Consider the following 12,492-nt stretch of genomic DNA (forward strand, 5'->3'; position numbering starts at 1 on the left):
TATGAAATCCTAAAAAAAGCGAGTTCTAAAAAATGTAATTTGAACATTTAAATATATTATATATATATGGAAACGTTCAATATTTTATATCAACAATTTGCATCTTTATTTCTTAAATAAATTGTATTTAGTTTAATATAAAAATTTTAAACATAAAAGGTCAAAAAAAAAATTTTTCGTTTAATGAAATTAGAAGAAAAAGGAAAAACAATTATAACATTTAAATAAGTATATAAATATAATATATATATTATATATATATTTTATATATATTATATTATAATTATAAATATATATACTAATATATATACGAATTATGCATATATTAATTATATATATATATATGGATTAGTAATATATAGATTAATAATTATATATATTAATTATATATTTATATATATATTTATAATATATACGTATAGATAATTTAAAAGTTTTCACTAGCATTTTTTTTACTTATATTTGAAGAAAAATTTCAATAAAATCTCCTAAAAGTCATAAAAAAAAGTCCGCGAAGCAAATACATATTATATATAATAAAGTTTCTTTTTTTTTTTGGCAAAAAAATATTATAAAATGATCTGAATATAAACGGCTTTAGAGAAGAATTATCTATTAAATAACAAAATATATATATTATGAGTAATACTTTTCATACTATATTTTATTATTTAAAATTTTGTGATGTGAAAAATTTTCTCAAAAAAAAAAGCATTCACTATGTTTCATTTTTTATTTTAAAAGGGAATAATATAAAATAAACGCTGGTAAATATTTGTTTGAACAATTATGTGAACATTGTAAATGATTATTTAATTATACAATACAAATATATATATAATAATATATGAATACAAAAGGGGGAAACATATATATATATGTATATTTATGTATTTTTATATATATTAATATTTATGTATATATGTATTTTTATATATATTTATATATTTTAATATAAATGTAATAAAAAAAAATGGTTAAAATATAAAAAAGAATTAACAGAAATGGGTAAAATAAAAAGGTTAAAACTATGAAATAATAAAATGGGCGAAATTATGGGTGAAAATGTATACGATAACTTTAATGCAAACATTCATACGACCACTTTTATAAATGATAACAATGACAACAATATACAACCAGAAGAAAGTAAGTATAGCGGAGACAGTTTTGGCAGCTCGGAAATAGGAACTGATGATGACGATAATAATAATAATAATAATGGAAATAATAATAGTAATAATAATAGTAATAATAGTGCTAATAATAATGGTAATGGTAAACGCAGGAAAAAGAAAAAAGCTGGTTCTAATAACATTGAGATTGACGATGATATCAAACTAGCAGTTAAAATAGCTTTACAATTTTTATTAAAAAATCAACCATTTCCTGTCAAAAGGGAAGATTTATTTTCTGTTATTAATCTTTATGTACCTACGTGTAACACCAATTTAAAAAGGAAATCAATTTTAAAACTTTTAAAAAAGCATGTGAATGATATTTTAGCATTAAACTTATTAATATTAAGTACTAAAACTAAAACAGAATATGTATTAACACAAAACATAACATATAAACAACACAATGATTTATTACTTTCAAAGTTAGATCACAATATAAGAGGCTTTCTAATTTTTCTTGTTCCCTTTTTTAAAGTTTTCCATAATAAAATACCTTTAAATTATTTATTATACGAAATAAATAACTCAGGTTATAAAACTTTAAAAACGAAAGAAGAGATACTAAAAATTTTGAATACACCTACTCTTTTTTCAAATATTAAAAATAATTTAACCTTAAATAGGGAATTAATGGATCCATTAGATTACATAATTTATGCTAAAAAATTATCTTATATAGATTTTAGCAATGATCAGTATGATGAACATTCATTGGACGGCTTTTATATCACACCGACAATTCGCTTTGAATATGAAATTAATATGGAATATTATATAACGGAACTACTAAATATTCCTAATAAGAAATTCCAGTTAAAAGATGTGTATGTTTTGTTTGAAGAGAAATATTTTATGAATCTGAATTACGACAACCTTTGACGGCTGTCGCATGAATGTAGTATGGGCTTCGTATGAACTAGTATATATATATATATAGATATAAATGTATGCGTATATATACCTGCTCCGGTTATCCTTTTAGAGCTCTTTTTTGCTACTTCTGATTGGACATTAATATTAGAATTTTAAAATGACACTGTTTTTTTTTTTTCTTTTTTTTTGTTAAATTGACTTGTTTTTTGTTCCTTCACAAAAAAAAAAATAGTAATTATAAAAAATGATTTAATAATTATTCGTAAAATTGAGAGAAAATTTACGATAAATGGGTATAAAAAAAAAAAAAAAAGCCAAATAATATTTAATGCACTTTTAAAATAAAAGATTGCAAATAATATTGGAAACCACTTTAACAAAATTCGATGAATTATAAAAAATGTGCATCTCCATTACACATACTTATATAAGTATATAACGCATATGTACATTTGTTTGTACATATATATATAACGAAAAAATTAACAATTTTAAACCCTTAAAGATGAATGAACCCCATTACGTAATAGAAATAAGCTACTCCCCATTTTTCCTTAACCCATTATATATATATATATTTTTTTTTAATGTATATGTATGTGTTGTGTCAATATATGTAAATATGGCATAACACACAACACATAAAATTATCCAGCAATGTCAACAATATAACCTTTTAAATTGCTTAAAATATTTTTGTTTACTCATTCCTATTTTATTTGTCCTGTTTATTTCACATTTAATCCGCTTTTTCCTCTGTTATAAGAAATTTTTTTAATTCATCCCACATCTTCATTCTTTCTTCTCCAACTAAACTACCGTCCAATTTTGCAGAATGAACCTTTTTATCACAGAAATACCAAAGGCTATAAATTTCTTTACCATCAGATAATGGAAAACCATTTTTATCTTTTATATTTATTGGTGGACCCATTTCTAATAAATTTTTTTGTTCTCTTAAACATTCTGATTTTTGTACATTATTAATATATTTATGATATTGCGTTTCTATTAAAATACCTGTACAATTCATGCAAAACATACTTGGGTGCCATTCACCAAATTCATGGGTCTGATATTCAATGTAAGTGTTTTCATCTATATCATCATAGCAAATTAAACACACCAAATTTTCAGGTACTTTTTCAACATGATTGTTTTCAGTTAACATCTTTGTGTTACTTAATTTCTTGTCTGTTGGTAAATTGTTTTCTTCTTCTTTGTTCATATTTTTCAATATAAGCAACTGCTTAATAAGTTCGACCAGCGTAGATGAGATGAAAATACATGAATATGCACCCACTTATGTCGAATATGCTCATAGGGGAGTCAAGTTATATGTGTGTATATATATGTATGGGTATATATATTTGTGCACACATGCATATACACAAATTTAAGTATATAGGTGTACATAAATAAAAGGTTATGAAGAGACTATCAACTAACTATAAGTGATAGCGGTATAAGATGCTCACAAAAACAGGTCGTAATAATTTATATATGTTTGATTAGCCTAAAATAAGGAAAACAAAAAAAAAAAATCTATATATTACTAAAATACGAAGAATCTAATATAGTATTAATATATGAAAAATATGCAATATAAACACTTCATAGTGAAATTAGTTCTACATGTAAATTTTTGTTTTCCAAAAAAAAAAAATTGTTTAAAAAGGGGGTAATAAATGGGGAACGTTTTAACCATTTATGTGAAGATTTTGAACCTTTTTCTTAATTTAAAAAATAAAAAAAAATGTCAAATTTGTACTTAAATAATATAGGGATAAAGGGGAAAAAAGAAAAAAACGAAAAAATGGGGAAAAAAATGAAAAAATGGGAAAAAAAAAAAAAAAAATGGGAAAAAAAAAAAAAAAAAATGGGAAAAAAAACGGAAAAAAACAGAAAAAAATCAAAAATAATGAAAAAAATTGAAAACAAAAGTTTTTCTGTTAACCATTTTAAAATGCAAAAATAGAGGCTGATTTCATAATTTTTTATAAGTTATTTTCCGTTCTTCTGAGTATTAATTTTTTTTTTTTTTTTTATGTCAAAAATATATACGTATTCACAATATAGTTTTTCGGTCACTCATTGGAATATGATTGATATATTTTAAGTATAGTTTAATACTTTTTAGTTTTTAAAAATTGTGCTATTAGTAAATTTTTTTAGATATACCTTAGTAACATCGTTCATGAGGTAAAATTGTAAATACAATATATATGCAGTTTGTAAACTTGTAAACAATTCGTAAACAGTTTGTAAACAGTTTGTAAACAGTTTGTAAACAGTTTGTAAACAGTTTGTAAACAGTTTGTAAACAGTTTGTAAACAATTTGTAAACAATTTGTAAACAATTTGTAAACAATTTGTATACAATTTATATACATACTTATATATATAATAAATCATTAAATTCCCATTTTTTTCATCAACTCGCTAACGTTTCAGAAATATATTTTTCATATTTTGCGGTTTTTTAAAAGGAAGGAAAACCACATTTGCATAAATTTATAGATAGCTGTAAGGACAAGAAACATATAGAAACGTGCGTACTCAATGCATACATGCAACATATATACGTACGTATATATATATTTATAACTACGTATATATATAATTCCATAGCGCTTCTTAAAAAGGTGCGCATAATTATGAAAGTAAAGGATGGAATACTGTAGTAAAAAAATTGAGGACTTAGTGAAGGGCAAGGTGCTATTGGGGGAGTTACAAAATGACGAAAACAACTATTTAATGAAAAAGTTACTAAATAATATTGTCGAAATAGTGAAATTAACAAATAAGATATCTTATAATTGTTTATATAAGAACAATGTAGATAGTGTAATGTCTAATAGCTCAGAAATAAAAGACTTGCAAAATGAGTTATTAAAAACTGTATACGATTTATTACTGTACAGTAGCAATGATAAAACAAAAAATATGTTAAAAGATCAATATGCAAAAGACTATTCTGTTTTACCGAATAATTATCATATTATATCCTCAACATTAGAAGAGATAATTTCAAGGTCAAAAGACTGTTTCAAATTTTTCCATATAGATAATAAGGATACATCAATTTTAACATGCAGAAATACAAAAAATGTAAGTAGCAATTATTTAAATGATTCTGAAGGTATTGATAGAAACTATTTGAACGAAGTGGTTTATTCGCAGCTTACACAGAAAAAGGAAAAAAATGAAATATCTGATGAACATCATAATGAGGAATACCAGAAAACAGGAAATAAATGTAATTATAATATTCTCAGTATTGGTGAGAGAAAGGAAGAAAATAGCGGTAAATGTTATGTGGAAAAATTCGACAAAAAGATGAATAACAGTGAAACAACTCTTATGAGGGATATAAAAGAAGAAGAGAGTACTATTTTTGAAAAAATACTTAATCCTAATATTTTGATAATTGATAATGATTCAGAAGACAGTTGTATACTTACAGATGTCCAAAATAATAGTAATAAGAAAGTAAAAAAAGAAATATATAAAAATTCAAAAAGAAAAAAACAAAAAAGTACATCTACAACTGAGCGGAATAAGGGTAAATATAATAAGGAGGATGCTTTTCATCATAAGGAGAATACTGATAAAAAAGTTCAGAATTCCTGGTTACACTTGACAAATAATTATGCAAAAATTTTTATTCCTCGTGTTCCATTCAAATATAACAAATTGGTTGATCTAAATGACGATTTAATAGAAGCAATGGAATGTCAAGAACGCTATATCAAAAAGAAGAAATTATTATTGCAGTATCGAGAAGAATTTAATTGTAAAAAGTTAAAATATACAAGTAGTGCTGATATTATAAAGGAAATATTTAATGACAACGAAATAAGAGAAATAAATGACGCAATAAGCGACGTAAGTGAGATCAGTGATATGGGCAAAAAAGAGGACCAGGTGAGTGTAGTCAACAAAATGAATTGCTCAAGTAACTCAATTAACGCGAATAACTCGAATAATGCGAATAACTCGAATAATGCGAATAACATGGAGGAATGTAAAAGAGTAAAAGACGAAAAAGGGGGGATGTTTCCTCCCTCGTGTAGTAGTTCCGATATCTCTATTACAAATTACAACAGTGTTATTAGCGACGATTTTTTTTGTAAAATGTTAAAAAAATTGAACAAGGAAATAAACAAATATGATTACAAATTTAGTAGTTTAAGTCATCCTTATGAATACGAAATAAATAACCTGATTGAACTATACAAGAATTGTGATGATAGCATTTCAAAGTTTGTAAAAATAAATGTGGAATTAACAAAGCCATTAAAAATAAATGAAAAAGAATATAAAATAATTGATAAGAGGAGTGAATTAATAGATATGATAAATGTAATAAAAACAAGACAAGATAGGTTTTCTATAATGGTAGCTGTAAATTATAAAAACTCATATCGTGGATTCAGCTCTTTAATTCTAATAGGAACTAGTGAGCTTGATTATATTATTGATGTTTATACCATATTTGAGGATATATATCTATTAAATGAAATAACAACGGACCCTAGTATATTGAAAATTACGTATAATTCTGAAAATGTTATCCTATATTTGCAAAAAGACTTTTCTATTTATTTTGTTAACATTATTGATATTTTAATTTGTTCAAATTATTTAAATATAAAAAATACACTAACGTATTTAGTTTACAATTATTTTAATGTTAGCATTAATTCCATTGGGCTTTCTTCAAAATATTTGACTCGACCCCTTACTCCTGATGTTATTTATACTTTGAGAATTTCGTTTCACTATTTGTATTACCTATTTGACTATGTTCTTACGGACTTGTATTTCAACTTCGTATTTAATAAGTGTAGAAGTGATGATAGAAATGATGACCGAGTTAATGACAAAATTGAGGATGAAGACAAAATTAAAAAAAGTGACGAGGAAAACGATGAAAATATTACTGCAATATGGATCAACCATAAGGATTCTAATATCAGTGGTACAGGAAATATTTACGTGAATTTTGAAAAAATAAAATTTGTTGACTTATCTGAAGAGGAAAAAAAATATGGAGAAGAAATTATAAGGAACGTATTTATGCATAGTAATAAAGCATGTACAAAAGTTCATAAAGTAAAAGATGTTTGCGATATTATGAAGACGAAGGAACAAATAAAAACAATTATAAAAGCATCATACTGTTTGAATAATTCTGATAATTTAATAGAGGATATATTAATATGGAGAGAAAAATTATCAAAAAAAAAAGACGAATCACCTGATTATATAATTAATATTCATAATATCATTTCTATTATTCTAAATATGCCAACATCCATGTCTAATTTAAAAAGTAATATAGTACCATTGTCAAACACGTTATCAGAAAATTTAGAAGCCTTATTTGAAATTATTATTAAATCGAATATGAAGAAAAAAGCGAATGTTCACTTTTACTTGAATTATATTAAAAATGATAGATTTAATAATAGTACCAATGGCAATGAAAAAAATATGATCATACATTATTCATCCAATAAAGAAAAAGTAAATACAGAAAAATATGAAGAAGCTATTATCGTTCCCAGTATGCATTTTCAATGTATTTCTAATGATCACAAAAGCCATTTTTCACATACGCAAAATGATGATAAAATAGTTCGAAGCGACCAAAAAGGTCGAAATAAGGCCTACGCAGTAGATGAAATATTTGCCTTAGAAAAAACGTTTTTTAGTGAAAGCGAAAATAATAGCGATTCGAAATGTCATAAAAGAATTAACGATAGTAAATGTATTAGTAATAGTGGTAATAATCATGGTAACAATCATGGTAAAAATCTTGTTAACAATAATGATAATAAATATGGTAATAAATATGATAATAAATATGGTAATAAATATGGTAATAAATATGGTAATGAGAACCATGAAAGCTACACACTCTTGTCTTCCTTACTTAGTTCTGTTAAAGATCGTAATGAGAGGGTGAGCTATGTGCATAATCACAGTAGTAGTAAGGACACTGAACATAGTGTAAAAGCAGAACAGGGGAAGATTAAGAAAGACATAAATAAGAACAAAAAAAAACGCACTTATAATAACAAAAATAAGCAGATGTACCAGTCATATAATCAACAGTACAATATCAGAAGTAACAGAGGGCTATATTCCAGAAATATTCTGGATGAAATAAACTGAAAAGAGGATGATGAAATGATACTGGCTAAATGAAAACCATCGTGAGAAAGAAGGATAACCAATGCAGATGAGTTATTTGCTTAATATAATTTGCTTCAGAGAGCACATGTAAATAAAAAAAAAAAAAGAAAAAAAATAATAAGTGAACAAGTGAATTTATGAACAAACGAACAAGTGAACAAACAAGCAAACGAACGTTACGAACATACGAACAACTTAGTATATAAGGGAAGTTGTTCAGTTGTGTATAAACAACAGCTGTCTTTTCTTATTGGATGAATATTTTGAATTGCCCAAAGGTATTACTTTTTTCAGTTACGTATTAGCTTTTTTTGTTCGTACTTGCGCATGTACTCTTCTTCACGCGAAGCACACTGCGCTTATTGTGCATCACAGGAAATTGAGCATTCCTATTATTCAAAAAATGTATAATATTTGTTACTAATGTACCATTATATTTTTGAGCCTGATATATATGTATTCATGAAAAACAAGCTATATTTTATTATCTTAACTTCGTACATGTCCTAAAATTCTGTTCTCATACATTTGAACAGGAAAATTAAAGAAGTCATTCGTCATATTTGTTTGTAAAGACGACAATGTTTAATGTTTTTTTTCTGTTTCTATTCACCAATAATGATTAATTAGTAATTGGCCTTAACGCAATATTTTACTCTGTTTTGCTTTGCTGTATTATGCTTTGTTTTACTTTGCTATAATTTGCTTTGTTTTACTTTTCTATAATTTGCCTTGTTTTACTTTGCTATAATTTGCCTTGTTTTACTTTGCTATAATTTGCTTTGTTTTAATTTACTATAATTTGCTTTGTTTTACTTTATTATTATTATAATTTCTTTTTTTTTTTGTGTATTTGAAATATAAATAAACACGAACGAATACGAGTCTAAAGGGGGAAATTAGTTAATGCCATAAGGCAATTTCACAATTTTTTAGGAAATAAAAAAAGTAAAACATGGTGTAATACAAAATGAAAAAATAAAATAATAAAAACAAACAGAAAGAAAGAAAGAAAGAAAGAACAAAAAATAAAAATGAAGGATAAGAACGACAAAAAAAATAAAAATAAATACTGCTAATTTTAATTGCATGTTACAATTGCAGCAAAAAGTTGTGCATTATTTTTACGCTTTTACATATATTTAATTTACGTTATTTTAAACCTTTTAAAGAATATTTTTATGGTTGCTTCTCTGAGTAATTAAAAAATATTACCCATTTAGGGGATGGAATTTTTTTTTTTTTTTTTTTTTTCGGCCAAATAGCTGTAACATGTAAAACATTTTATTCTTTACATGGATAATTATTTCACCCTTAAGACGTGTGATAATAAGTTTGTGAAAATTATTTCGTATTGTTTTCTTTGGCTGAACAAGTCTGGCATGTTGGTATTTTTAAAATAAATTCAGGATATTTTAATATTTTTTTATTTTTATGCTTACCCGCGCATCAGATAAGCAGGATAAGCAAAGTAAACGAAATACATAAAATACTTATAGTAGACGAAATCTTAAAGTACGCAAATTAAACGAAATACATAAGGTAAGCAAATTAAACGAAATACATAAAGTACGCAAATTAAACGAAATACGTAAAATACGCAAATTAAACGAAATACGTAAAATACGCAAATTAAACGAAATACGTAAAATACGCAAATTAAAAGAAATACATAAAATACACAAATTAAACGAAATACGTAAAATACTCAAGATAAACGAAATACATAAAATACGCAAGTTAAACGAAATACTCAAAATAAGGAAAAAGCATGGCCAGCGTACCAGCTACAAACGGAGCAGCTGGGGAAAACGGATCAACAAATATGTTAAACAGTGATATAAGATACGACAAAAATAATGATGAAAATTACAAAAAGTTAAAAGAAGACAAAAAGAGGTTAAAAAAAGAATTATTAATTAAAGATAGCGAAATAAATAGCTTAAAGAAAATATTGGAGGAAAAAGATAAATCTACAAAAGTAAATTACATTCCTTTGAATGAAGCTAGAAAAATAACGTATAAAGCGTTAGTAAAAGGATCAGCAGCACAAAAATTTATTCATTTAATAGAAAGTAATAGTATAAATTTTAAATTAAAAAAAAAAGCTATAAACCAATTGGTACTTAATGCCTTTGGAGATATGCATCATCAGAAAAATAGATACCCTGAAATTTTAAAGTATACAGATTCTCATTTTAAATTATTTAGACAAGAACAATTAATTTTATTAGCTGAAAATGAAAGGCTCACATTACAAATGAAAGAATTAAAAAAACAACTTCTAGACAACAAAATAGAATATTTTAAAAGGAATGAAAAGAACCTAATTAGTACTATGAAAAGAAGTGCAATAGACAAGGGAAAAAAAACTTCAAGTTGTAATTATACAGGGGATGATAACTATGTCGAATTAGATGCAGATATTGTAGAAAAAAATTTTATTAATTTAATAAAGAACTTCAAAATTGCTCAATTAAAATTATTATTTTATGCATTCAGAAAATTAAGCAATAATTTATATTACAATTCTGATGCTGTAAATATTAATGCCAGTTTTATTTCTTCACTTAAAAGAGGTGTCGAGATCTTAAACAATATTTTAAAATATAAAAAAATTGTAATTATATCAAACTCGTTTTATAAATTATTAAGTTATAATGATAGTAATTTCCTATATAATAATAATAGGAAATATTCTTACCTTACTAATATTAATCATTACACTAAAAATGACTATACTTGTGAAAATATAAAAAAAAAAAAAAAAAAAAAAAGTCACGGCATATCTAATTTTGTGTTTAAACCATATTATTATGATAATTTACCTAGTGCAACATATGATGTAAAAAATAAAAGATGTACATTAAACAAGTTGAAGAAAAACTGCATAATACGAGATATATTAAGTAATGATGATGCGGTTGATGAAACAATATATGACCCATTTTTTTTTCAAAATAAAATATTAAATAATAGTACTGCTACTACCAATGCCTACCATAAAATTTACAAAAATTCGTACTTCGATTTAGGACTTGATAAGAACAATGATAATTCTGAAAAGCGCTCTTATTTTAGTGATCTAGATTACTTTGGCGAATTCAGCACATACGACAAGGAAAAGTTTATTGATATGTTCATATCTGAAACGTCTAGGAGATGAAGCACTAGCATATTACCCTATTGTTTTGTTCCGAATATAGTAACGTGTACGTTGCTTCTTTTCACCATATGTGTAATTAAAAGATGCTTACATTATGCGGCATAAACATGAACATTCAAATAATTACGTACATGTATATATATATATATATATATATATGAGCACATGTGAGTAGGTGAACACATGTGAATAAATTTAAAGTAATTGCAAGATACGTGCAGACCACGAGAAGTGCGTCGTTTATTTCCTCATTTTGTAATATTAGCAAATAATTCTGTACGTGCGTAATTTGCATGTTTATATACGTACACACTTATATATATACACATATATTTGTTTTTTCTTTTTTCTTCTTACTAATTGAATGTGTAAAATAGCTACTTACAACTGCATCACTGCTTTTCTGGACATCACTTTTCGTTATGCCGAAGATTTGCATTTTATTAAATTTTTAAGGAACATTTTTGAATTGTGTTATTTATTGCACTACTTTTTTGTACCACTGATTTTCTCTTTCAATTTTTTTTTTTCCCTATTGCTTATAATTTATAATTTATCATTTTTGTTTTTTCTTCTTTTTTGTTATTTTTATTTTTTCTTGCGTTTTATTTTTATTTATGTATTTTACTTTTTTCCTCATTCTCTCGAGAAATTTTTAACACCATCAGCAAAAGTATAATAACTTCAATACATTTAACAAGACAAAAATTTTCGTTTCATCGGTGCAGTTTTAAGTTCATAATTATTCAAATTTTTTTTGCAAGTTATGTTTTTTCACATCCAAAAAAAAAAAAAAAAAAAAAAAAGAGGACCGCTTAAAAACCGTTTAAAAGATTTATGCACTTGGCAACAACACCTTTGCATGAACACGTTAAATTTATCAATTGTATCCTAATCATTATTTTAACTTAATGCATAAAGGTGTATATATATATAACTTTTTATAAAACTGAAAATTAATATTTCACTTGTACTAATTGTTATTAATTTAGATGCAATATGTACTATTTTATTTTTTTATTTTTTATTGAGTATTAAAAATGATAAAAAAAAAAAAAAAAAAAAAAA

At 24.8% G+C, this 12,492-nt stretch overlaps 4 protein-coding genes across 4 annotated transcripts; 3 read left to right on the forward strand and 1 right to left on the reverse strand.

The window, feature by feature from the left end:
* Positions 1 to 1,043: 1,043 nt before the first annotated feature.
* On the forward strand, positions 1,044 to 2,060 carry MKS88_004585 (uncharacterized protein; the record flags this gene model as incomplete). Its single annotated transcript, XM_067217773.1, has 1 exon — positions 1,044 to 2,060. One exon carries the CDS (start codon positions 1,044 to 1,046, stop codon positions 2,058 to 2,060), a length of 1,017 nt encoding a protein of 338 aa, XP_067072168.1.
* A 733-nt stretch (positions 2,061 to 2,793) lies between these two features.
* Positions 2,794 to 3,282, reverse strand: MKS88_004586 (uncharacterized protein; the record flags this gene model as incomplete). The annotated part of the gene is made up of 1 exon (XM_067217774.1): positions 2,794 to 3,282. One exon carries the CDS (start codon positions 3,280 to 3,282, stop codon positions 2,794 to 2,796), a length of 489 nt encoding a protein of 162 aa, XP_067072169.1.
* A 1,442-nt stretch (positions 3,283 to 4,724) lies between these two features.
* On the forward strand, positions 4,725 to 8,237 carry MKS88_004587 (exosome complex exonuclease RRP6; the record flags this gene model as incomplete). Its single annotated transcript, XM_067217775.1, has 1 exon — positions 4,725 to 8,237. One exon carries the CDS (start codon positions 4,725 to 4,727, stop codon positions 8,235 to 8,237), a length of 3,513 nt encoding a protein of 1,170 aa, XP_067072170.1.
* Positions 8,238 to 10,029: 1,792 nt separating this feature from the next.
* Positions 10,030 to 11,424, forward strand: MKS88_004588 (uncharacterized protein; the record flags this gene model as incomplete). Its single annotated transcript, XM_067217776.1, has 1 exon — positions 10,030 to 11,424. The coding sequence occupies one exon, from the start codon at positions 10,030 to 10,032 to the stop codon at positions 11,422 to 11,424; it is 1,395 nt and encodes a 464-aa protein (XP_067072171.1).
* Positions 11,425 to 12,492: the final 1,068 nt, after the last annotated feature.

This window comes from Plasmodium brasilianum, chromosome 12 (genome assembly GCF_023973825.1).
Source record: "Plasmodium brasilianum strain Bolivian I chromosome 12, whole genome shotgun sequence".
Taxonomy (NCBI): domain Eukaryota; phylum Apicomplexa; class Aconoidasida; order Haemosporida; family Plasmodiidae; genus Plasmodium; species Plasmodium brasilianum.